Source organism: Lathyrus oleraceus, chromosome 6 (genome assembly GCF_024323335.1).
Source record: "Lathyrus oleraceus cultivar Zhongwan6 chromosome 6, CAAS_Psat_ZW6_1.0, whole genome shotgun sequence".
Lineage (NCBI taxonomy): Eukaryota > Viridiplantae > Streptophyta > Magnoliopsida > Fabales > Fabaceae > Lathyrus > Lathyrus oleraceus.
Window position 1 is genome coordinate 235,330,132 of NC_066584.1, and position 27,628 is coordinate 235,357,759.

Sequence of the window (27,628 nt, forward strand, 5' to 3'; positions counted from 1 at the left end):
AAAAAAAATCGAAGATGAGAGATAACTAAACAATATAACTACAGCACAGCGTAGTAGCATATGATCAAGTGCAGTGCAGTATCTATCTGCCATACGTTACAAAATGGGGCTTTCTTCCACGTCAATCTTCCTCTTCCTTTACTTCTGCTCATCAATTGCTTCTCCCGCCGCCGCCGATCTTCGCCTCACGCTAGAAGCTAAGAAGCTAGTGAGAGACCTTAATTTGTTCCCGGAAGTCAACCTCAACATCGTTGCTGCTGCAAATTCATCTTCATTAGATTTCAGTGGCAAAATCGTTGAGAAGCGCCTCAAGTTTCCTAATCTTGTTGGCGATGACGATGATGATGTTTCCGTTGAGGATTTTGGTCATTATGCCGGTTATTATCCCATTCAACATTCCCATGCCGCAAGGTTCTTTTCTTCTCTCTTCATTCCATCCTGATTTTTGTTGGTGATTTTAGTGTACGAACACGATTCTTCGAAGTTATCCAGGATTATCATACCCGATTCTCTAACAATTTTCACCCTAATTTCTTCATTCATCTATGTTATATCATATACCCTACAATATAATTTGTTAAATTAAGCAAGAGTAAACAATTTTACTGGATGAGTGAGTGAGTGAGTGAGTGTATAGTGCCTAAATTCATAATCTATTATCTGAAAGGGGAAAAATAATCAGAGAAATCCAACATGATCTGAAAGGCTATTTAAAGTTATATTTTAAAGTTAGAGATATAGAAAAATACTAGCTATTAGCGAGAATTAGTTACTAGTCTATTAGTAACTATAAATAGATTAAGAGTTGTCAATTGTAATATTTTTTTTTCTCATATTGTAATATTTTCATTATCATAAATACACATAGTTTCACAATTTCTCTCTCTCTCTCTCTTTCCATGATACTATGATTCATAGCATGGTATCAAGAGCCTCGCTTAAGATTAAACTAGTGGACCACCTGCCATCAGGTTTTCGCTATCGGGCCACTTACCATTTATTTTCACGTTCGAAATGTTCAATTCTGAATGAGAGAGTGTGTTAGGAGTTCCGCATCGGACAATACATAGTCTGAACATGTGCTTATAAGTGGGTTGAATTAGGCCAACCACAATTCTTAGGCTTGATTCAAAAAGTATGAACATGCATTAGTTTAGGCTTGATGTAGGCTATGCTATAGACTTTTGAAAAGCGACTTGACCTGTTTTCATCTCTAGTGGAAGATTAATTTTTTCAGTTTTATATTTCTGTGCAATATCTGAAAAAAAATGTGATTCTTTTTCCTTTTTTGAAAATTCTTTCCATCATAAACAACATTGCCCTACTATACAATTATATCAATTCTGTAAACTATAAATATTTGTCTATATCATAATGTGTGCTTTTAAAATTGCATTGCATGAAATGTAATATGTGTTCTTCATGTAATGTGTTGTAGTTTTTACACTAATCTGTTAGTTGATTGCAAAATTAAATGATTAGCACGTTTTTATAATGTTTCCTTACGTTTTGTTAGTGTGGCAGGATGTTTTACTTTTTCTTTGAATCACGCAACCGCAAGGAAGATCCTGTTGTGATTTGGTTGACTGGAGGTCCTGGCTGTAGCAGTGAATTGGCTTTGTTTTATGAAAATGGCCCTTTCAAAATTAATCACAATTTGTCTCTTGTGTGGAATGAGTATGGTTGGGACAAGGTAACCTAATTTCACACTTTTTTATTTTTATTTTGATATACTACAAATTATAATGGTTGAGGAAAGAAGGAAGTATAACAGAAATGGCATGTCTGTATGATCTTTGCACGTCAGAAATGGAAACACCTTTGAAATAAACATAAGTAGAATATAGCAAAGGAACCATAACACAGTACCTCCCCCAAGCATTTCAATGGAAAATAGATGCATTTAAAGATTTGTTTTCTACACCAACCAAGTGGACAAATACATGCATAAACTTTACACCAGCACTAAATTATGGCTAGCTTATTTTTACCAAGACCTTTGTAACAGATCATCAAAGCCTGCTCCAAAAATAGGGCAGAACCAATCTTCTCCCATCTTTCTTATTTAGAGTGCTAGATAAATGAGTCAGTTTGAGTAAAAGAAAAAGGGCTGGTAATTCACATGCTTATAGCTCAGATCTTAACAGAATTAGAAATCATAGTATACACGGCTATATGAAAACTATGAATGCAATACAACTTTTAAAGGGGGAGATAGAGAGACCGTGGAGTCAAGAAAAACACTCTAACTAAGGATTTCTTACCATTACACCCTTCCACAATTTGATAAGAATATCTCATTGGTGCAATGTCTTTTGCATAATCCTAAAGAAACCAGTGCCCTGAACGAGACATACCCCTGTGAATTAAACTCACGAATTGCTGCCTAAACTGTGAATAGGAAGTGGTGCTGTTCAGGTAATAAGCAAGTTCATATTGTTGGTCTTTTGGCTTATAGACTGTCAATTTAAAAAGGAATATGTGGACATGGCCTCCCTTCTTCCCTGAGATATTACATTGAAACTGGTTTACCCATTGCCTGTTACCATAATGAATCTTTATAAGGTAATTATGTTAACGAGAAACAATTTAATAAGCAATACCTCTTTTAAACAATATCATGTTTCTTGTTGAATTTACTTGTATGTATGTTGTTATTTGCTGCCATGTAAATGCTCTTAGTGCGATCTCTTTGTCTTTGGTAACTAGTTTTGAAGGTTTTCTTTCAGTATAGCACTACTAATGTAATTTTAGCTACCACTAGCTGTTTGTCATGCTCCACATCTTCTGAAAGATGTGACATCTTCTGAAAGATGTGGAGTTTTCTGCGAGTGTTTTCATGGAGCGGTATCAGATGGATAAAAATGAATTGCATTTAGTTTTCATTGATTTGGAGAAAGCATATGATAGAGTATATTCCAGAGAGATTTTGTTGAAAGTCCTAGAGAATAAAGAGATTAGGATTGTCTATATTCAAGCTATCAAGAATATGTATGAAGGACTCTCGACTAGTGTAAGGACACAAGGGAGATACAAACAATATTCCCATAAAAATAGAGTTGGACCAAGGTTCAACCCTAAACCCTTATCTTTTTACTTTATTTTTGGATGTACTTACGGAATATATCTAAGAGCTAGCACCGAGACGTATGTTCTTTTTCAGATGATGTAGTCCTACTTGACGAGTCGAGGGAAGAATTAAATGGGAGATTGGAGACTTGGGGACGAGACTTAGAAGCATATGTTTTCCCCCTGAGCATAAACAAGATAAAGTAGATGGAATGTACTTTTAGCAAAAGGCGAAACATGGTTAGCTTAGAGGTGAAAGCTGGAGACCATGACATGCATCAAATTATACGGCTTAAACATCTTGGGTCATAGTACAATATGACAGTGAAATAGGAGATGTAAACCATCAAATTCAAGTTGTGTGGTTGAAATAGAGGAGAACGTCAAATGTTTCATGCAATACGAAAGTACCGATCAAACTGAAGGAAAATTTTATCAGACAATTGTAAGACCAACAATGTTGTACTGAACATTGTGTTGTAAAGAACCAACACGAAAATAATTTAAAAGTGTAACTGAGATGATGATATTGCATTGGATGTTTGGTAATGCTAAACGGCATAAGATTAGAGGTGTCAACAACATTAGAGAGAGAGTTGGGGTAGAACCTATAGTAGAAAAATGGTGGAAATTAGACTTATGTGGTTTGAGAATGTAGAGAGAAGACATGTGGATTCTGTAATAAAGAGAGTTGATCAGATGAAGGGTAGTCAAACCGTTGGTAGAGGAAGATCTAGAAAAGCTATTAGAGAAACTAGTAAGAAAGATCTCGAGATTAATGAGTTGGACAGAAATATTCGTTTGATTCATGTAGTTGATCTCACATAGTGAAATAAGGCTTGGTTGATGTTGTTGTATTATGTTACCTTGATAATTGCTTTCTGTATTGTACATTTTCTCTGATAATTATTTATGAGCATTAAAGTTTGTTTCCAAATCCAATCTTGTAGGTGTCAAACCTTTTGTATGTTGATCAACCAACTGGAACCGGCTTTAGCTACAGTACTGATTTGCGTGACATTCGTCATAATGAAAAGGGTGTTAGCAATGACCTGTATGACTTTTTGCAGGTACATGTGGCTACTAAAGAAGCTGAATATAAATTCTAGAATTTAAGTGCATTATTCATTTATAGCCAAACATTTATTATTTTTGTGGTGGATATCTATGTACTGTGATGTATTATGTCATTCTCGTGTTTAAAATAAGGATGGATGCTTTACAAAATTACAAGTAACAACCATATAATAATCATGTGAAGCAAAACCGTCAAGCCAACACATAGGAAAAGGTAAACAGAAGGTTAGCACTAGTAAGCTTGTATAAAGATAAAAATTCCTCAGCAACTAACTATGCACCATCATATCTGTCTCGCCAGTTGTTATCAATAGTGACCATTTTGATCTTGCAGCCATTGAGACACCGGCAATGATTGGCGATCTCAGGATCCACATCCTGCTCGGTTGTCAAAATGGTTTAATTGACTTTGAAGCCCATCCCTACTCTTTGTCACATAGATCCACAAACCTCAGGTCTCATGAAGAATCTGACAAATGTAATATGCAGAAAGATGGAATTAGGTCGGCATGACTGACATAAAAACAAATTAAGAAAGCGGCTATTGTTACCAATTTAAAGTAAAAAATTATGGACTTCATACCCAAATATGGGTTCAGGTTTTTTATTTATATCTCAGTACAACGAAGGAAGGGTAATAAATATGTCAATTCATAATACTTATTAGCAAAAATAATATAAAAGACCACAATAGCATCTTAACAGTTTTTTCATTTCTATTTTCCCCAGGCCTTCTTTGTAGAGCATCCCCAATATGCAAAGAATGATTTTTTTATTACAGGTGAATCGTATGCCGGGCACTATATTCCTGCTTTAGCCTCTCGTATCCATCAGGGAAACCAAGCTAATGAAGGAATTCATATAAATTTGAAGGTTTGTCATGTTACATTATATGGTGAAATGTTCTGACTTTTATTAGGTGAAAGAATTGAAAGGAAAATTATTAGTGTATCTTGTTTTAATGGTTTGAACAGGGATTGGCCATTGGTAATGGGCTTACTAATCCTGCAATTCAGTATAAAGCTTACCCAGATTATGCACTAGACATGGGCATAATTACACAGACTACACATGACCTCCTTGGCAAAGTATTGGTTCCAGCCTGTGAATTGGCAATAAAGCTATGTGGTAATTTACATGTGGCATAACTTTTTTCCCAAGAATATTGTATTTTTTGTCATTTGAAATCCACCTGCCACTGTGTTTCTGACTACGTGCTATAACTGTACATTATATATTTAAACTACACATATATCTTGAATATAATGTACCAGTATATGTAATTGGCATTAAATGTGGATTGTCAAATCTGATTCTAAATCACTGGAAAGTTTATGAAATTCTTTTGTGATTTCAGTTATGACAGTTTATAGTTAGAGCACTGGTTTGTTGATTTCCAATGATCGTGTAAACTTTAAGGTTATGCTTGATGCGTCCTGAGGGACTTTACAAACTGAACAGAATGGGATAAATAATTGAATCATAAAACTACTATTGAGTAATGAATTTTAGAATTTGATTTAATGCTTCTTCCCTTGTTTGGAGTCTTCTGCTGGTGGGCTTCTACATTTCTCTTTAATATTTGTTTAAATCCTTTCAGGGACCAATGGTAAGGTTTCCTGCCTGACTGCAAATGTAGCCTGTAATCTCATATTCAGTGACATCATGTTACATGCCGGAGGTGTAAATGTGGGTACACAATTTCTTCCTCTTCTGTGTAGTTGACACCTCATTAGTACTTTTTTCTTGACATAGGGCCTACATGAAAGCTTACTGAGAAGGAGGCTTAATTAAAGATATCCAGTTCAATCAATTTTTTGAAAAAGGAGATGATAAAATACCATATACCATGTGGATAGTTATAAGGAATCAGACTACCATGATTATGAACAATTTTAAATTTTATTAATATGTACTCCCAAGACTAAGTGCACATGATATTGATCATTTTCCAAACCCGAAGTCTGTTTTTATACCACCTCCTTTAACTCCTCAATAGAGGTTATTTTGACTAGGAGTTTTTTTAATTAGTAGGAATTGAGCTCGGTACTCCGGAGTCTACAACAATCATACATTGCGGACCAACCACTTGCGTTAAACCCCAGTGGTTTTTAATTAAGAGGTTTTATCACAAATGTTAAGAATGCCTTTAATACTGCTGTGTCGATAGGTTCGAGGAAACCCATATCTTGATATTTATGGAAGTTGCAATCTTGTATTGGTGTTTTTTTGGTAAGTTTTACCAGTTTATATACTTTTGTTGCAGTACTATGATATCAGAAAGAAGTGTGAGGGGAGCCTCTGTTATGATTTCTCAAACATGGAGAAGTTCCTGAACCAAGAATCGGTTCGGGATTCACTAGGGGTTGGCAAAATTCGTTTTGTTTCTTGTAGCACTGAAGTTTATATGGCTATGTTGGTGGACTGGATGAGGAATCTGGAAGTTGGTATTCCTCTCCTTCTTGAGGATGGAATCAATTTACTTATTTATGCTGGGGAATATGATTTGATATGCAACTGGCTTGGTAAGTATTTACACTGGATATATATAAGATCTGTTGAGAAGTTTAATATTTCATCTTATAATCTTTTGAATAATGGAGTGACCTTTTCCTTGTGGTATGATTTCAATGAGTAGGTAATTCAAGATGGGTTCATGCCATGAAATGGTCTGGTCAGAAAGAATTTGTAGCTTCGTCTGATGTTCCTTTTGTTGTTAATGGATCACAAGCTGGATTATTGAAGAGCTATGGTCCTCTGAGTTTTCTTAAGGTCTCCATTGTGCTCTCTCTTCCTGCACACATACACATTTAGACACATGTTTATGTAGAGAAACTGAAAACTACCAATACTATATCGAATAAGTCACACTTTACATGAAAAACAGGGTAAACTATAGATTGCCTCCTTCAACATAACTCTATCTGCAAAATACCACTAACTTTTAATCAGCACCTGTAACAACAAGACATTCAACAGTGCTACCCCAATTTCAACATTGTTTCCAAATCATTAATGGTTATAACAGCAGAAAGGATTCTAACTGCTTTTTCTGTTAAAGACTTGGACAGAATGTTAAAATTAGGAGTGACTCACACTGCTGAATGCTTATGTTATACAGAGATAAATTGCTTACTTTATTGCCATAACCAAATACAAACTTGGTTTTTCTTATATCTACTAAATCCTTTCTTGCTTTCACTGGAAAATGATTAATTCAGTTAAGACTTCTATGTGTAAAAAAAACAGGTCCATGATGCGGGTCACATGGTTCCAATGGACCAGCCCAAGGCTGCATTAGAGATGCTTAAGCAGTGGACTCGGGGAACCCTTGCCGAATCCATAGATGGCGAGGAAAAATTGGTTGCTGACATGTGAGCCCTTTTGTTACTTTGTCGCCTCATTAATCTAGCAAAAGGAAACAAAAATGAAATGGAATTGGAGTGGAAGTGTATACACTGCCCAGTAGATAGTATGTATGGCACTGGCATGTAATATCATCTCAAACTCGTATAATCTCTAAATTGACAATTACCAAAAACTCCTATCATGTAAGAAACTTACTACTTGTTCTTATTTGTTACTTACATGTTTATTTTGGTTTTCTCCACGAGAAAAGTGGCACAGTTTTAGTGTAACTAGTTTTATACAAATTGCTAATGAGAATTCTAACATTTTTTAATTACTTTTAAATTACGGTAATAAAGTAGGCCCGCTTGATGATAAAAGAGAAGTCAACATTTTGTGGTTACTTTTAAATCTCCATTAATCTCTTTCTATAAAATCACATTTTTTGCGGAGGGATATTTCTTATTTCTCCCTTCTCATGTTATTGTTACATTGAAGTATGGCCGGTCCAATCAATCCGGGCCCGATCTAATTTAAAAAATAGGCATAAAAAAGAATATGAGTTTATATCAAATTTTTGATAAAATCGGTTTTGAAAAGAAAATGTGTTTTTACACCTATTTTAACAGATGTAAAATAGGTTTTGAAAATATTATGATTTAACACCTCTTTTTTAAAAAATAAGTGTAAAATGTATAATTGTAGTAATTAAAAAAAATTGTGTGTCTTAAAATTTGGGGGCCAGAGCTATATCACTTCTTGCACATATTAAAGGTCGGGCCTAAGCATGGAATAAATGAGATTTATTCGTTGAATTAAGACACCTAACATATTAATCTTTTTTCCTAAAGACTATTTTGTTTAGTGTTTTTGTTTTGTGAAAAACAATTTTTTTATGTTAACATTTTTTATTAGTTTTATTTTATAAGATGGAGAAAGGGAAATATCGAAGTGAGTATTTATCTTAAATTTTCAAAAATAATGAAAATATCAAAAGTATACATTATCTTAGTGTTTTATTTTAAGTTTTTCATCAAAATGACTCATCTTCTTGTTCTTATTAGCTAGTTAACTACCTATTATAAAAAAAATCGCAGTAAACAGATCCTTTAGAAACCTGAAAAACTAACTATATATTAAAAAAAACTGTCAAAAATTGGAGCAGTTTTCATGTAGGGATTTGTCTTTTATAGTGGTATCATCTTATTAACTTCTTTTTATGCTAATCATTTGTTAAATGATCAAACTACTGTGTACTGTTTAATCTGTTGTAATAAGTGGTGTGACTGCACACAGATAACTTCCGATCACCCGAAAACCCCTTTGTTATTCATTTGAATTCACTCTAAAAAAGTTAAAGGAGTTTATTTGGAAGATGATTTTCGGATATTGTCAGAAAGATAATTTCTTGACAAATCTTAATAAAACTAATTGAAAATAAGGTTGCGTTCGAAAGATAATTTTTAAAAGGGTAATTATGAGTTTTTATAAGGTATGAGAAATACATAGGGTGTATTACTCTAACACCTACCCTACGCATGAAGGTTTTAGATCCACGAAAAATCTTAGAGTCCACCTTTAAAAGGGGGACAAACATTTGAATTAAGATACACACTCTTTGAAGTCTAAAATATTCCTCCCTAACTCATCCAATTACGAATTTGGGAATTAGAGACTTTGTAGGTACTACCCCCTGACGCCAACCAAAGCATTAACAAACAAGTAGTTATTGGAGCTCATTGTCTTACCAAGATAATTAAGTTTGGTACCAGTTTCTCCAGGTCCATATCATATTATTGGCGCCATTTGTGGGAATCGTTGTGAATGGCATTCTTTTTTCTTCACCTCGTACTAAGATAATATGTTCCAGTAGCAACCCCAACAGTTATGCGCAATGGGACCAAACTTCTATGAAGATGGAAAGAAGTCCAAGTATAACCCTCACTCTGATCCTCCGTCCACCACTCAAAAGAGCGTTCAATTGGTGGGACGACATTTTTACAGTGGCTTGCACCAACGAGCAATTGTGTATCAGTTGGAAAAGTTTATCCATAAAATTACACCATAATAGTATGAAATACAATCTTATGCGGTCTCTCTTCATTGACAACAACCTACCACCTTTCGACAAGAGCTAATGTTTTCTCTCGAGGGGGGACCTTATGAGGATTTCACTTCCTAAAAACGCATCGGCCAACAAGAGGCCCCATTTTCATTATATGATGACGAGCTAATAAATGGTGTCTCAGATCACTGCATACTTGTTCTTAATAGGGTATCGATGGTGGATCATGGTGTTTGACACGTGTTAAGGGACTAGGGTAGCCAATGTGATATTATCTATACTTAAATTATGACAAGCTAGGTTTACTATAACACCCTAAAACCCTGACTCATAAATAAAGAATGAAATTCACCAACACATGTCGACCCATGACCGAAACATCGTAGTCATCGACTCGCGGTCGTACGACGACGTTGCCGACTCGCGATCATATGACATCGCCTCCTCCGCGGGGCACCTCCTCCAATGTGGATCACACCCTCCGCCATTGACCCGCGGTGCAGAAACGGTCGCCAGCTTCCGTCATCGCGGCGCAGTGCCGCCCACCGCCACCGCGACTTCTGAAGGTGCAAGAAACACAAGAAATAGGGGGTTTGAATCACGTTTATGGATTTAAATTTTTTTCACCCAATATATGAAACAACAAAGATAATGATAAATATATGAACACAAGTATTTTTTATCCCGATTCGCTGTTAAATGAAGCTACGTCCATTCCACACGCCTGAGTGATTTCTCCTTCAATAAGGACTTAGTCCAATAATAAATCTGATAACAACAAACTCAAAGACACACAGTCTAAGACTTCTTGATAAATTCTGACTATACCCAAGTCTCTCAAGGAAAAAATGATCAAAGATTAATTATCTAAGGCTTTTTGAGAATTATGACTAAACTTAGTCTCTCAAGGAAATTAACCAAAGGTTAAGATAATAAGTTTTGTATTATAAGATGCTTCAACTAAGAAGATACAAGTTTAAATCAAATGTTACACTTAACAAAGATATTTAAATAAGGTTGTTCTAAGTGTATAAGTGTGAGAAATACTTCTTTTTAATTTTCTCTTTTTAGGAATTCTTTTTAAGTGTAAGCGTTGATATTTGTTCGGTGTTTCTACTTTTTTAATCTTCAAAGACCTCTTTATATAGTAATAAATAGATCCGTTGGAGGGTGAAATTGTATTATCCTTAATGTTAACGTTGTATGAAGGTCACTTCATATGCAACAATAAAGTGGCGCTAGCAACAGATAGTTGGTGAGGATGATGGGATGTGAGAAACTTCTTTGGTACAAAGTACAATACTTTACATAGAAAGTAACTCTTCCATGGCTTCCTGTAATTCTTGATTGCTACTGCTCGCTCTGGTCCTCTAAGGATGACAAGCCCATTGGTTCTAAAATTTGTGTATCCCATGCAAGTTTTACTAGAGCCCCGTGGTGCGAGCTAAATGTTCATGCAAAGAACATTAATTTTATAACTATTCTTAATTTGGTCAGATATAGCCACAAGAGAGTCATAGTGGGTAATTGTAAGACCCCAATTTTGACCCTAAGACCCCTCATGTTATCTCATCATATGAATTAGCATTGGTATCATACCTTGGCATCCTCCTTACCCCATCATTCATTGGGTTTGTTTTGGGAGAGAACACCAAGCACCATGTGATTGTATCATACTTTGTATTTTATCATCTTTACTAACCAAAATACCAAAAATATGTCGTTGCATTTGTCTAACTCTTTTGTAGGTAGGGAACTTGATCACCTTTGATCTATCAAGCACACATCCAGGGTTTAAGACCCTCATTACTAGGAGCTCAACTAAGAAATGATACACAATGGCCCTAGGCATCATATATGAGTCCTTTGGGTATCTTGTGTAACTTCTTCAACAAGCTTCTTCAACAATTGATCAAATATTTCAAGGGATACTTAAAATTTCATCATATTATGCATATATGATCTCCCATGAGTCCCAAAAGTCAAGAGAGTTGCAAGTTAGCAAGTTGATTGATGGTGGTTGACTAGAGAAATTCATCTGATCAAAACCGGGGTCCCCTAGACCCTATATCCTACAATTTTCATCATATGGAAATTATTCCAAGAGAAAAGTTACTCTAGATGACATTACAAACAACTTTCATGTTGAGGTCTAGAGCTAGTTTTTCTTGGAAAGTCATTTTTTATGTTGAAAGATTATAGGTCATTTTGTCTAAACCCTAATTTGGAGGTCAACTTCCCAAGGCCATAACTTGCTCAATTTTAATGATATGAAATATTTCCAAGTTGCACAATCAAATTCAAGGTGTCTAATTCAACTTTTATGTTTGGAGTAAGAGCTAATTCAACTTTTATGAGCATGTGATATGAGGATACATTATAGGTCATTTTGGACCAATACCATTGAACAAGTGATTTTCCTCAACTTCAAAAATGCATAACGCATTCATCCCAAATCCAAGGTCAAATTTGTGACCATTTTTAAGGTTTTTGAAATAGCTACAACTTTAATGAAGGAACTTTTCTCATTTCAAGCTCACATAAAAAAGTTATCCAAGGTGGAATAAGTGAACATATGGCTTGACACTTAGAAATTTTTTTGATATGTTTAAATTTCCAAACTTCCACCTCAAAATTCATCATGATATAAGCTTCAAATGAAAAAGTGTTCAACATAAGAGTTGTCCCTCTTGACCTAACCTTTCCAAAGAGTCCAAATTCATCCATTTTTGATAAGGTTTGTGTGGTCTGCGCATGGCTTGAACATGGTATCATCATTTGGCAAAGATCAACTTCAAACAGCTGCACACTTTTGCCTTGCATTCCAATTCACTTTCAGACTCAATTACATGTAATTATGGACTTAATTGAGTAGCTTCATGGGCTTGTACACGCCCATGCAAGCATGCATCACTCAATTGCCAAATTTAGAAACAACTTTGAATGTGCAAATATCACTTGCTTCAACTATAAATAAGAGCCATTAGCATCAGAATTGAAGACCATGGCGTGCCAGCTTTGATCCAAGACCTCTAACCCTTACATTTGAAAGGAAACCCTGAGAATTTTCTTTTGAAAATTGAGTTTGAATCTCACTGTTTAGAGATTCAAAACTCCGGGGATCCAAAGCTTTGTTTCAATCCTAAGCCACTTCTGCAAGCTTCCCGAGTAAGATCAAACAAGAATCAAAGCAAGAGAGATCAAGTTCTGCACAACATTGAAGGTATTTTCTAGATTTTTTATTTTCTTCGATTCTCTCTTAATTTTCATCAATTCTCTTGGATCCTTGGTTGTCTGAAGTCCTATCAATATAGGCAAGAAGATTGAGTTGCTTTGAGGCCAAATCGAAACAACTCAGTTCATGTATCTCAAATTCCAACTCCATGTATCTCTCAATATACTTGGAGTTAGGATGAATTGAGGTCAGATTCGTGATCAGTGTCATTTTTACTTCAAAATCATGTTCTTCTTTTTCATTTTTATGATGGTGATGAGAGAACCAGCCCGACCAAGGTCGCCTGAGAAGACGACCGGTGCTTTACTCCAGTAATGAGCTGGATAGGTTCTGAGCCATATGATCAAGTCATTTTGTTTTAATCATGAGTGTTCCTTTTGAATACCATTGGTGTGGCGCGCTGACTCAAGTGTATGATGGAACGCGTGTTTTGGTCCACTTGATCTGCCACCTCAATTAATGAGGGAGATCAAGTGGTCCACGTTTTTTCTGATTAATTGATTTTTATTTTATTTGTTTTATTTTCATTAATTCATATTAAATTTAATATTGATCAAAAAAATATGAGAGTTTCACCAAAAAAAATTAAATAAAATTCTCTTTCATTTTCTGAATTAAAATTATTTTTTGGATCAATATTAATATTTTTCATGATTTACTTGATTTTATGAATATTTTTAATTGTTTAAAAATACTTTTAAGTTTCCAAAAATTATGAAATTTTTTCTCCAAGGTCCGTTGACCTTGTTTGACCTATGATAAATCTCATGGCCATTTCTTTGGTGTTTTGATGAGGTTTTAGGAAATTGACCAACCATAATTTAATTTAATGCATATTTTTATTATTTTTAATTGTTTAAATGGCAAATTAATTGTGTAGAGCCATTTTAGTTGACTTGGTGAGTTTGACTTGTGTTGTTGGGCCTTGGTCAAGGTTGATTTCACTTTGCTAGGTTAAGATCATTGGATTTAGGGGATTGATGAAATGTACATTCCATCTCCCAAAATGAATGAATGATCTTAATTTGGTGGAAGTCCTTCTTTGACCAATTTGTGTTTAATCAATTCCCCCTCCCTTTTCATCTCATTCCCCTTATTTATCCATTCATGTCATGGACATGTGATATCTCTATATCCTAAGGCTAATTGATTGCAAAATCAACATAAGTATGGATGACATTAGGTCCCCCATTTTGCATATTCTTTTTGTGTGTGGCATGTTTCATGAGCATAGTTTATCATACTATGTCTCTAACATGTATTAACACCAAACTTCTATTGCCCGACCTCAAATAGTTGTGACTTCTACATAAGTCCAATTACGATTGCTTAACATAGCGCTAAATTTGTGACACAAAAGACATAGCATTCTAGTTAGTGAGATTGTAAGTCTCCCATCTTTCATGGTATTGTATGGAAATTTGGCATTTTTTCCTTCCTTTGGAAGATGTCTTGGTTCAAGGATCCATACTTTTGATAAGTGGGTTGAGTGTTCTCCAAAGAATGACTTAAACAAAAACAAAGCAAAAACAATACTAACTTCTAATAAACTAACAACTAACATTTAATTTCAAGTCATGTACTTTTAGGCACTTTAATTTTTAAGCTTTTATTTCATTTATCATTATTCATACCATTCAACTTATATATTATAATGCCATTTTCACTTTGCCCACTTGGGCCATATTTTGTGATATATTGTGTTTGTATATACTTGTGTGTTTGTGTGGTCTTTTTTGATCTTAATGTACATAATAAGAACAAAAACCCTAAAAAATATTTTGTGTGGATTGTTGGTTTGATCTGAGACTATTGGACTTAGAACTTAGACAACACTCCCTATGCAAAGGACTTGGCCAATGCCAACTTTCATGAAACCAAGTGCTTGTGAAGTGAACATTCATCTGATACAAAATTGAAGATCCATTTGAGTTCATTTGCAATATGATAATTGTGAAGTTGTTATTTTGAACTTGTGTCTTATGCTCATCTTTGAAGTCATCTGATGCATGGGAAATTTTGAAGAAGATCATGGAGTTGCTAAGCTTGGATATGGATATCTTTATTTGATGTCTAGCTCTTCATCTTGCTATTTGTGTATTGATATCGCTTGATTCTAAAGTCCAAGGGAAATTTGAGTTTCTATATGACATTCTTGTCTATTGGATTGTAGCCCATTGGTCAGATCTTTTCAACTCTTAACTTTTAAATTTGTGCTTAGGATTAGTCTCTTCATGACGTCTAGCTTATCCATAGCTTGATGGTCATGAGTTTACCGCTACAGTAACTCTCCTGTTAAGAGATTTCAATCTGTCTTTTTGGTTAGAAGTGTATCCCTTTTATAATGAATCTCTCACCTTGATATAAGACAAGAGAGGTAGAGACAATTGAATGACATTCAATGGTCATAATGGCCCAATATTCAATCAATATGGAATTTGAGGGATATGTTTGGACATGATGACGACACTATGATTAATACCCATAAAAGTGTGGTTGGGACATCTCCCCATGGGCGAATTATATGGCGTCTCAAGGTGTACCTCGACCTTGGGCGACTTATATGGCGTTTCACGGGGTTTCTTATTCTTGAGGCTGTTTATAGGGCACCTTATACTTGTTGAGGGCCCGAACCCGTTTCACGGTTAAATTCGACTAATTATTCTTACATCTTTTTGCAGGGTACACACATGTTACACATTTCTTGAACCATACTCTAGTATCTAGCTTCACTGCCTAAAAATTAATATGGTTAAATACACTTTATCCTCTGCAATGTGAGCGAATTTCGATTTATCCGTTGTAAAATATATTTTTTTGGATTCGCACGTTATAACGTTTATATTTTGTTTCTTTGGCCCCTTTAGGGATGTTGCAACTATGAAATCTTTCTATTTGCTGATTTAGCAGCCCACGTGGTATTTATTTAATTATTTAATTATTTTTTTAAAATCCGCATGGATTTATTTTTCTAAAATATTTTTTATTATTTTTATTTATTTTTGTAATTTTTTAAAAAACTTTATGGGGAATGGTCCAAATATTTTTTTATATTTAAAATTGGGATGTATTTTGCAGGACATATTGGTCCAAGTAGCTGAAGAAACTTAATAGTCTATAGTAAATTAGAAATGCTCGGTGAAATAAAGAATCATCACTTGGAAATTTAATTACAAGAAATCCTTGAAATCTTTCCTTACATTGTTTCCCCTTTATTTTTCTCTTAGTAAAACCCTATATAACTTTTGCATGAAGGATGAATAGACAAAAACACAATAAAAACATTGAATATTGGTTAATTCAACTTTTCTTTGATTAGTTTTTAACCAATGGCTAGCATGATGGATGAAAGGTCATTTGATGAGGCTAGGGGTGTGCAAAAAAATCGGTTATTCATAATCAAATTGATATTCAAATTGTTCTACTTTTAAAAAATCAAATCAAATATTAAAATAAAAATTTGGATATCCATTTTGTTATTCAAATATAAACCATTATCCATTATAAAATAAAAATTTGGTTTTATTATTTGGTATCCAAATTTTACTATGTCTTACATTTTTATATTTCTGTTTTCATATTTTTATCACATTATAAATTAATTTTATATTTTATTATTTTAAATTTTATAAAAAAATATTTTAAAAATAAAATTTTAGAATTTTTTTTTCTTTTCACGAAAAATATTATATTCGAAGTTTTTTTTCGAAAAATTTATATTTGATATTTCTTTTTCAAATAAAATTATTATTTTCTTTTAAATAAAAAAATATTTTGTATTTTTTTCACTAAAAAAAAATCTTTTTTAAAAAAGTTTAGATTCTTTTTAAAATAATTTTTTTATAATTTTTAAAAAAGTTATTTTTTCAAATTTTCAGAATAATAAAATTTTTATTTTCAGATTTTATTTTTAAAATAATAATTTTATTTTCGATTTTTATTTTTTTAAAATAATTTTTTTTCAGTTATTTTTACTTTTCAAGATTTTTTTTTCATTTTCAGAATATAATTTTATTATTTTCAATTTTTTTTTGATATTCTTTTTTTCTTTTTTCTGCATATTTGATATTATTTTTTTTTTAACTTTTTTTTTTATGTTTTTTAAATTTTATAATAAAAAATATTTTAAAACCTCATAAAATTTGTTTATGTTTTTAAATTTAAAAATTAATATTAATTTAAAGAAAATAAAATTTAAAAATTAAATTAAATAATTTTAATTAAAATCAAAACCGATTTAAATCCGATTTGAAACCGATTCAGCATTTTAAATTGAATTTTGTGAAAAATAATTTGGTTTATAAATCATAATAATAAAAATAAATTAATTCATATTAAATGGTATTGAAGCACATTCCTAATGGTGGCCGAATATATTGACGTTATTATGGTCCATTTTCAACAAGGAAAGTTGTTTCAACCCCTAACCTGTGTGCAGCTCCAAATGGAAATGCATGAACGAGACACTTGTGCAATCATATTTATAACAGCCCTAAATGATAAAGCCCTAACAATTAGGCCCCTATTTGACCCCATTTTTTTAGGCCCCCTACTAAATCAATAACTCTTTGGTCCCTTATTTTTAAACCCCCTCATATTTTTGTTTTTTAAAAGGCTTAAATGAGGGGCTCAAAATATAATTTATTTGAAACAATATATTTTATTTTTTTAAATAAATATTTTTACATAATAAATATTTTTGAAAACTATTTTTTTCGAAAAAATCTTATTTTTTTAAAATAAAAAAAACAATTTTTAATAAAATAAATAAAAATTTTAAAAAAATAAACATAATTGATTTTTTTAAAGTATTAAAAATTTTAGTTTTTTTAAAAAAAATTGATATTTTTGAAAAAAAAAATTAGATTTTTTTCGTAAAAAAAACTGATTAATTTTTTAAAATGAGAAAGACGGTTTTTCTTTAAAAATAAAAAATTAATTTTCTTCGGAAAAAAAACTCAATTCTTTTTTAAAAGAAAAAATTATTTTTTTCGAAAAAGAATATCAATTTTATTTTGAAAATAAACAATCAATTTTTTTCGAGAAAAAAGTCGATTTTTCCTGAAAATAAAAAATTTGATTTTTTTAAAAAAAAAAATCAATTTTTTTATATATATAAAAAGTTGATTTGTTTTTGAAATAAAACCCGAATTTTTTCGAAAATAAAAAAAAACTGACTTTTTTCGGAAATACAAGAAAAAGGTCAAAGTTTTTTCTAAAATAAAAAAAATCAATTTTTTCCATAAAATTATATCGGTTTTTTTAAATAAAAAAGTTTAATTTTATTTGAAACAAAATCGAATTTTTCTTAAAATAAAAAAGTTGATATTTTTTGAAAAAAATGATTTTTATGAAAATAAAATAATAAAATAATTTTTTCTTTAAAAAAAAGTCAATTTTTTTTCTTTAAAATTTTTTCTTTAAAAAGTTAACTTTAAAAAATGATGGGACCTTAAGACTTTACTTGAATTTTATGGGCCTTTAGTTTAGGGGGCCTATATATTTTGGGACTCATTTATTTTTAGAATTTTGGACCCCCTATATTTTGGGGCCTTAAAAGTTAGGCCCCGGCCCCCTAAATTGACGGCTCTAACAATATCATTCCACGAGTCGAATATAATGCCATAAAGCTAAATACTATAGAAACTTTGTACAACTTCAGAAGTACCTGGACTGTATTCCTTTCAACAGGATCCACGAAGTTGTATTTAGAAGGGTTTTTAGTAGGATCGAAATTACCAATACCAGTTCCAACAACAAAAAAGTTGTATCCACGAAGATTAAATGGATGTGATTCAACTGTGAGGAGGTTTCTATCCTGCAAAACTAGCTCCACGGTAGAATGGAAGGAAATCTTGTTTACTCTTGTGTCTGGTAAAAGAGGCTAGACTGATTATTAAATTATAAAAAATTCATAACAAATTTAAAATAAAAAATAAAAAAATAAAAAATACACGTGAATTAAAAATAATTAAATAAAATATAATGTGGTCCGACAATTCAATCAATAAGAAGATTTCAGAGTTGATATGTCATGCAAAATGATTAAAGAAATATAATCTAAACATTACTGGGAAATTATAAAAATATTTTACAGTGATAAATCAAAATTTATTCACATCACATAACTAAAGTTAATAAATCCAAACTAATATAAATTTAAAAAATATATATAATTTAAATATGTTTTTAGTCTCTATAAATATATATATTTTAATTATCATAAAAAAAAATTCAATTCTTGCAGATATATCACTTTTTCACATTTTACTTCTTGATATTTTGTTTTAGTCCCAAAATATTTAGTTTATATTAAAACTAATTTAGATAATATTTATTTTATTTCTTGTTATGTTTCCAAATATTTTAGTTTTATATTCGGTTGTTGTGTAAAATATAGTATTCTGAAAGTGTTGACTGTAATAGATAAAAAAGAATTTTCATCAAATGAATATTGATTATTATCTAAAAAGTAAAATAAATATTGCAGGGAAGGTGATAATAAGAAAAGAAGAAAAACAGGATTGCAAATAGCAATATTATAATATTGTCTGTAAGGGTAAGAAACGGCCCAACTGGTAGAGCCCAAATATGAATAGAAATAGTGCCGTGACGTGAATGAGAGTTCAAATAGAAACAAACTAATAGATCTGTCTCTCTTATGGTTCATGATCCCAACCTGTTCTCAAATGCAGGTACGTTCTCCTTCTTGTTCATTGTCGATCATATTGTAAAATCACAAATACTTGATTAACCTACCTGGTAATTCCCAATTTAACCTTTTCTGTTTTGCTCAATTTCATCTTCGGAGTTGAACACTCTTTTTATGGGTTTTCTTTTTCTGTAGGATAAAGTTTAATGATCTGTTACATGTAACAATTCCTCATAAACTTCTTAGCCCACACATTTGCAAGGTAAACTACTATAGTTTTCATATTCATTATTTGTTTTTCTTTGTTTCTCTGTTGTTTCTGTTGAGAATCTTAAGATCGTAAAGTTCTTAGCCCAGGCATTTGTAAAGTAAAAAAGTAGAATAAGTGGAGGGAACCCTGCCCCATGAGCTAGCTTTTGGGGTTAAGATAAGTTCAAATCTTAATTATAAGTTGTTTGTGTTTGTTGATATGGAAATAGGGTATTGCTTCCAGCTTTGCAAGATTCTGACTTTTTATTACAAGGTTATAAAAACAAAACTGTTCAAGTTTTAAAAGTGAGGTTAATTTCATTTGCTCTGGAATAAGTTTTTCATCATTTAGTTAAAGCTCCTAGTTGGAATTTCTTTCCCTTAAACATAGATACAGTACTTTTGTTTCTTCTGATTTCCATCCCATTACTAGTTACAGCCTCGGTCTCTCTTTTTTTTTTGTTTCACCTGGACTTGTATTTCTTAGGAAGGATATGCTTTATTTGCGTCATGGAAGACCCATTAGCGGTACCTGTACTCCAATTCACTGGAGAAACTGTAGTACTAGTACATCCTTCTCTTTTCTGTTGGAGAAAACTAATTTTGCCCTAAAATATTGATAGCTTAGATGAGTAATATGGGTATTTTGCGTGCAATTCCTGTTTCCTTCTCTTTTCTTCTCCACAAATGTGTTTCTGTTCTTCTCCCTTTGCTGTGAGCCTTCTTACTTCCTGCTCCATTTTGTTTTCTGCCTTTCAGCCACACGCACCACTGCAGAACAGCCGCAGGCCACCTAGTACAAACCCCACACCATCATTTAATCACCGCACACCAACAGGTTCTTGTCTGCTTTGTTTTTGTTTGTTTTTCCCATTTTCCTCCTTTTTCCCCTCCTCTATTCCTCTCATTTTCCCCACTGTTTTGATTTCCCCTCGAAAAACTTATGTTTTGCTATTATTTTCCCCTCTCTGGTGGTATTTAATTGTATGTTTTGATTAAAACTTGTGACTTTTTATTGCTAATTATGCATAACGTTCATGAATTTTGACTTATTTGTTTAATTTTACATTTGTAGTTCAGTATCATTCATGTAATTTGTCTAACATATATCAAATGGAAGCCATCTCGTTACATGCTATCCCACTGTTCTTGGCCGGGCACTCTATGCTGCTATTCGTGATTGACTACCTAGCTTTATCTTAGCTTTACATATTCATATTTGGTACCCTTGTCAAAATCACCCATACTTGTATCCATACATTACAACTCTCTATCTATGCACCATTTTCTTTATTCTTATTGATGATTAACACTGCAATTATCGGTATGTTTTGATTTGTGGATTTAAGTTTGAGAAATTAAATTTGAACTTCTAAGCAAATCTATCACACAGAGGGGCCTGAGTTTTTTTATGTCAATTAAGCAAAGCTCGCTATTGTCTTTAGCATATTACATTGCAATTATGAATCCTAATTGCAATTTTTTTGTAATTGTCTTCAGTTTCTATATTGCCGGTGCAGCCTCAGCCACAATTTGTAACATTGGTCTTAAATCCCATTGTTGCATTGTTTGACCTAAATGTAGAGTTCTTTCGGTTCCAAGTACCATTCCTTCCATATATGTCAAAGTGCTAAGATTAGTTGACATTGACACATGCTTTAGAAAAGATGTTGCCCGGGTACTTTTTGATGTAGCATCTCACAAATAGATATATACAGGAAGCACAAAATGATTCATTTTATTATAGTTGTTGATATGTTACAGCAACTCTAGGATTTACAATAGACTAAGAATGAAATTCATTGATATACTGTGTAGTTTTCCTATTGCATCAGCATTTGGCTATTGGACATTTTACTCTATTTTATTTCCCTTTGTTGTAAATTTTTCTGAATGTTTATTTCCTGAACAATGTCAGTGATGAACAATACTCTGTCTTTGAGTCGGGAAGATGCATGGATTCTCCACTGTTGATGGGTTTGTGGAGATAAGCGAGTGCTTGGCGGAGATGATTAAATACGTGGCGAACGAACCATCTGCTGGTCTTTTCTTCATCCAACAGCATACTCAAAATGCAGTTCCCAATGTCATTAAGCTTAAGAAGAAGGTTATTGAGAAGTCTCACGAAACGCGTTTGCACACAGAAGATTTGGAGGACTCTGTCACAATGGTGAAATCAATGAAAGAGTGTGGATTCCCAATAATTGATGAGATGATTGGAGACATTAAAAAATCTCTGGCTACTATGACATCAAAGCAACCAAAACGAGTCCTACCGAGTCTGCCAGCATCAAATATTCAGACAGAAAGAACTAGTTTTTGGGGTAACTCTGCAGTTGATCCCCAAGAGGGAAGTGAAAAAAGGGGCAACTATTTTTCTAGTGTTTTTAAGTTTTCAAAGCAGAAGGAAAGCAGTCTCAAGTGGCCACAACGTGATTCTACAGGATCAATCGATCCCAAGACTGAGAAGGCAGAGCTGCACCCTGATGTGCCTTTGTCTGTCACATATGCAAGCAGTTGTACATCTACAGACAAGTTGCCACTGCCAAGAGAGGTTGAAGATGAAACTCTGCCGGAACAGAGTGATATTGGGATTAAGTTATTGTCAGTAACAGAAAAATATGATGACTTCAAAGCTAGTAAACAAGCTAAGCTGGAGGAGTGGCTGGAAGGAACGACAAGTGATGAGAATAGGCCTTAGGCGGGCTATTACTTACTTGGATAACAGAAAGATTCAGCATGTATATAATGCTTTGTAGTGTATAATTGTCTTTTAATAACAATTATAAAAAAATTGTTATGCTGTTAAATGTACTTAAAACAACTATGATACCATGTGGGTTAATGCACAGGATTCAGCATTCCTTACTGTAAAAAAATGAGACATTGATTATTAATCATTAAGGCCAAATGAATCACATTGTTTTTATGTTTTGTGCTAATAACGATTGGGTCTTTTTGTTTTTTGTTTAGTTTTAGACAGAGATCATTTAGTCACTCAACATTTGCAATATGTTTTTTGTTTAGTTTCAGACAGATCTTTTAGTCACTAAACATTTGCAATATTGGAAAAAAAAAATTAAAAATAGGGATGACAATGGATGGGGATTGGGCATAGTATCCTTCCCATACGCCCTATTTAAAAAAAAATCGTACTCGAGCCTATATTTTTGTAATCACAAACATTTGTATTTGTACCCGTATTCTATGGGTATCTAAGTACATATATCTATATTCGTTTACTTGCACATTTAATAAAAATAATCGATCAATTATAATTTATCATGTTATTTTAAAATTTTAACGATGATATTGTTGTATTAAGAAATAAACGAATACAAATTTAATACTGATGTGTTTAAAAGATTGATAGATCAATTTGTGTACATAATAATAAAAATTAAAATATATAAATATATATTATGTGGGTATGGAGCGTGGTGGGTACTAAGGTACCTGTATCCCGCACCCATATCCAATTATTTTAATGAATAAATTATTTGTGTCCATGCTCGTATCTATTTTGCGGGTTTTTACCTATCCAACAACGTTTAATAAGAAAAAACGGCTAAACATAAATATAAATGATTAGTTTAATGACTTAAAGAATTAGCTTCAAAATTAAAAAACAAAAAGAGCGTATATTGTAACACCCCTTTTTATACCTCAAAATACTTAACATATAATCAGAGTGAATAACCACGCATATAAACAAAAGGGCGCCACATCGACGTTTTCAAAAACTAAAAACTTTCAAAAACCAACATCGTTCACCATCAATATACAATACACCTGGTCTTTTAAAATGACACATTTCAATTATCATGAATATTCAAGAATATGCGTTCGCAGCGGAAAATAATGAATACTCATGTATTTCATAAAATGATTCATGTCCCATACCATGATCATCTCTCAATAGCTCAAGATAAAATAAAATCATATCCTGACTATTTGGCACTATGGCCTCTCAAACAGCAATTGCAATTAACATGTTCACAAGTAATAACATAATACATATCCAAATAAGATATGAGTTCAATACTACTAATCTACCCCGTGTTACATGACCAGAGCATTGACTCACTACCTAGTCTCTAAACTAAAACACGGAAACTCTCCGGCTAAATCTCGAGTGAGCAACCTTCCACTTACTTCAGCAATACTACTCTTGAGTATCTGCACGATGCCCGTGTAAAGGTGTCGCATCCGCGAAAAACAACCGGCGAGCTAAAAACAAAACACAACACAGAGCCGCCACTGCGCGTTATTTATCCCAAGATAGGGAAAGGAAACGCTCAGAGAAACCTGGAAAGGAAATGGTCTTGCGACCAAAGAGAAAGGGTAAGGGAGTCGGTTACGCAAGGGGAAGGTATTAGCACCCCTCACGTCCGTCGTACTCGACGGGATCCACGTTCTAAAATAAAGAATAGGTTGCTAAACATCACACACACACAAGGGAACGCAGGCGGGGTTAAGAGAAGGGAGCTCGATAGGACATCGCGTCCTATGCCTACATATCTCGTCTGGAACGAGAATCAGAGCCACTGTAGTTCGGCTTACGCACGCCAAACAACACAAAACACACAAACAGATGGCAAACATGGAGCCCGACAACCACTTGATGGAATTACGTCAGCATCCGAACCAAAACACACTCAAAAGGGCAAACGTGGAGCCCGACAGCCAATCATTGGGCTTACGTCGGCATCCGAACCAAACACACAATCAGATAACAGGTAAACACACACAAAAAAGAAAAAGGTTGCCCGGAGTGGTCTCGCACGACCACCTGCCTACATACCTCGTCTGGAACAAGGATCAGGGCGATGTAGTTCCCCTGAAAGGGACTGAATTACTAGCCAGAAACCAGGGGAAGACACACTACCAGGGAGCTGGACTCGAGCCTAGTGTTGTCATGCATCGTTACCCTAAGTTCAGTTTTCTATCCTACTTGCATAAGCAAACTACTCCTATCCAGGAAAGAAGCAAGCATACAAGCATACAAAATAATTCAAGCATACATCAAATGAGAACAAGCATCTCAAACAGATATCCACATAGCACGCACTATAACCAAACAAGTGGCTCACACAATAGGTTTGACTGCCGAAGCGAGTCGTCTGTACGGGCTGAGTTTGCTCTTAACCTTGCCATTACGAGGCTAAGGTGAAGCAGATGAGAGGTGAAGTGAGGATCAGACCTCACAGCTCTTATCCCTAACCAGGGAGAGCTTCTGACAAATGAGCATGGGTCCAGAATGGGGGAACCCTTCTATACTCAGAGACTCTGACACAATGTGCACTGCACAAGATCTTGGGCTTGTGATCTCAATGCTACAACCATGTAATGGGAGCAAGGAGAAGACTCAACTGAATAGTGGGGGATAGATTGCATATCCCTACCTTCCACCAATTGCCTTGATTAAGGACTTTACCTGCTTAGGCACAATATTAAACAATCACAAACATTGCCTCTTAAGGAGGACTTCAGACAGTTTGCCCGGTCAAATAACAGACCGGGTCTCCAGACTACATGAAGTTAGGAAGTTATACCTCAATGCAAGTTGCTTAAGCAAAGCAAAGCAAAAGTTCACAAGGAACTGAGCAACTAAAAGTACCTGGAAACAGTCAAACACAGTTAGTACTCAGACAGACAAAAATAAACAGCAAATATTAATCAGTCAGACTATACAAACTAATGCACAACAAAGGCAAGCTATGAGCTCAAGCCCAAACTTCACAACCTACAAAACAAAGTTATGTTAGTGTACAAACATCAAACAACATCAATTGAATTGACTTGGATCATTCTCCATACACATTGCACCTTTTCATCCTGAAAAATCAATCAAATGTTAGAAACTAGACCACTAGGCCAAGCCTAGGGTCCAAAGGCAAGAAAAATTCCTAAACAGCAAGGGATATCCAACCAAAGTCAAATTAATGTCAAACAAGAGCCAACACAATTAGTCCCATGTCCATATCATTCATCATGTTCATTTTATGCATAAAACAAGTCAAACTAGTTCAAATGGAACACCAAACATCCAAACAGAACTATTGCATTCAAATCCATATCAAAACAAATCCAAAAAATCTCAAATAAATTACACCTAAACAGGACATATCCTAGGTCTAGCATGTCAAATTTTAGCTTAATTGGACAAAGGAAACCATGTCAATGAAAATCAACAAAAACAGACACAATTACATGCTCCAAATCACAACATCAACACATGCATTCACTTCAAAAATTCATAATTCAATGAAAACAGTAAAGAAATGAGTGGGACCAAAACAGGGATGTCACATCATGTGTCTACAACTATTATACCAAATTTCATGATCATTCAATACCATATGAGCATTTCACATTAAATCTACCAACATGTATCACATGAGCTTGCACAATTGACCAATCAGAGATGAAAAATAGCAATCAAATTGAAAATGCCACATAAAATTCCACAAAAAAATTCACATAGCATCTTAACATGTTAATGAACATCCATGCAAAATTTCATTCCATTCTAACAAACCTAGATCATTCAGATAAATCCAGCAAGTTGACATAATGAGGTGTGACACAAATTGTCACACCTAGGTTCCAAAATTCATAACTCAAACACCAGGAATCCAAAATTCATGAAATTTACATGTAAATAAACATCAACCAGTCTACAATTACCACAAAAATTTTCAAACATTTCTTTGTAACCATGAGAATTTCACAATGGATATGGCAAAGTGTATCAAAATATATCACATGTTAATCAACCCTAGGTCAAACACAATTTCTACCAAGCACAACTTCAATCAATAGGTCAATAAAATTCTACCGTCAATTAGGAAGTCAACAAAAAAATCCACATATTTTTCTGATCTTTTATGAATTTTTGGTGAATTTTCTAAGCTTTTTATGATTTTTAACAATTTTTATGAATTATTTGATTTCATTAATGGCACAATGGTAAATAACTTGCGCGGGAGCGGGAAACATCTTATTTGAAAATTTAAACAGAAATGTGGATCAAACAGGTTTTATTTCCAGAACTTCATCTTCTTCAACCCAGGCACACCAAGAACACGTGAATTTCAAACCATCACCAAAATGAGCAAATGAACATCCGTTGGAATCGTCTTAACACGTAGATCTCAAATATGACAATAATTTGACCTAATTGTTCCTATATTCTTCGAATCGATGAGGTTAGGGTTTACATTCATACTTTCAAATCAAGATTTCATCCTCTACAGTTATCCATAATCAAAACTAAAAGCATCACGACGCTCTACATTCAACGCACTATACAATGCACATAACAATTGAACAAACCGTGACATTCGAAAAAATGAATACCTGGCAATGGCAGTGCTGTTCTTGACGAGCTTTGCGCGTGTTAACCTCAAACAGATGGAGTAGTAGCTTGTGGAAGGTGAGTAGAGTGCTCGAATCCAATTGATGTTGCTCCTAGTGCTCAAATTCTCCAAATGCCATTGATGTTGCAAACTTGAACAGTCACGATTGGTGGTGCAATTGATGATGAGATGCAAAAACAGATGTAGAAGATGATGATGCAAGATCAACACAACAAGAAATTCGAGAATTGATCAAGAATTCAAAGAGTTTTGGTCAATTGAAGTGTTATGTGGTTCTTGAGAATTTGAGAGAATGTGATGAATTTGGATCTGATTTTGGGAAATGTGTAATTCTGTTATGATTTGGATGTGATTAAGATTATATATGCTTGCTTAATCCATGCTTAAACCATCTAATTAGCCAAATGGAAATGATTAGTGAAATGGCTAATTCAAAGTAAGGGCAAAATTGGAACTTCCCATGCCAGCTCATTGCCACCTCATGGACAGCTCACACACTCTCAAAATGACATGTGTGAGCTGTTGCAACTTGTTTAACCTTCATTGGATGA

At 33.5% G+C, this 27,628-nt stretch overlaps 2 protein-coding genes across 7 annotated transcripts; both read left to right on the forward strand.

Moving 5' to 3' along the window:
* On the forward strand, window positions 1-7,861 carry LOC127092015 (serine carboxypeptidase-like). The gene is made up of 9 exons (NM_001426956.1): window positions 1-411; window positions 1,525-1,693; window positions 4,020-4,139; window positions 4,876-5,019; window positions 5,121-5,274; window positions 5,747-5,835; window positions 6,413-6,671; window positions 6,785-6,918; window positions 7,396-7,861. The coding sequence occupies exons 1-9, from the start codon at window positions 104-106 to the stop codon at window positions 7,522-7,524; spliced, it is 1,506 nt and encodes a 501-aa protein (NP_001413885.1). The 5' UTR covers window positions 1-103; the 3' UTR covers window positions 7,525-7,861.
* An 11,494-nt stretch (window positions 7,862-19,355) lies between these two features.
* Window positions 19,356-22,624, forward strand: LOC127092016 (uncharacterized). Of its 6 annotated transcripts, none has more exons than XM_051030788.1 (4): window positions 19,356-19,489; window positions 19,642-19,708; window positions 20,455-20,533; window positions 21,614-22,624. In XM_051030788.1, the coding sequence occupies exon 4, from the start codon at window positions 21,647-21,649 to the stop codon at window positions 22,394-22,396; it is 750 nt and encodes a 249-aa protein (XP_050886745.1). In that variant the 5' UTR covers window positions 19,356-19,489; window positions 19,642-19,708; window positions 20,455-20,533; window positions 21,614-21,646; the 3' UTR covers window positions 22,397-22,624. The 6 variants fall into 6 exon arrangements, with proteins under 6 accessions (XP_050886745.1, XP_050886744.1, XP_050886746.1 ...); XM_051030789.1 differs by having other exon boundaries at window positions 19,432-19,556; XM_051030790.1 differs by lacking the exon at window positions 20,455-20,533 and adding an exon at window positions 21,196-21,373 and having other exon boundaries at window positions 19,432-19,556.
* The last annotated feature ends 5,004 nt before the right edge of the window (window positions 22,625-27,628 follow it).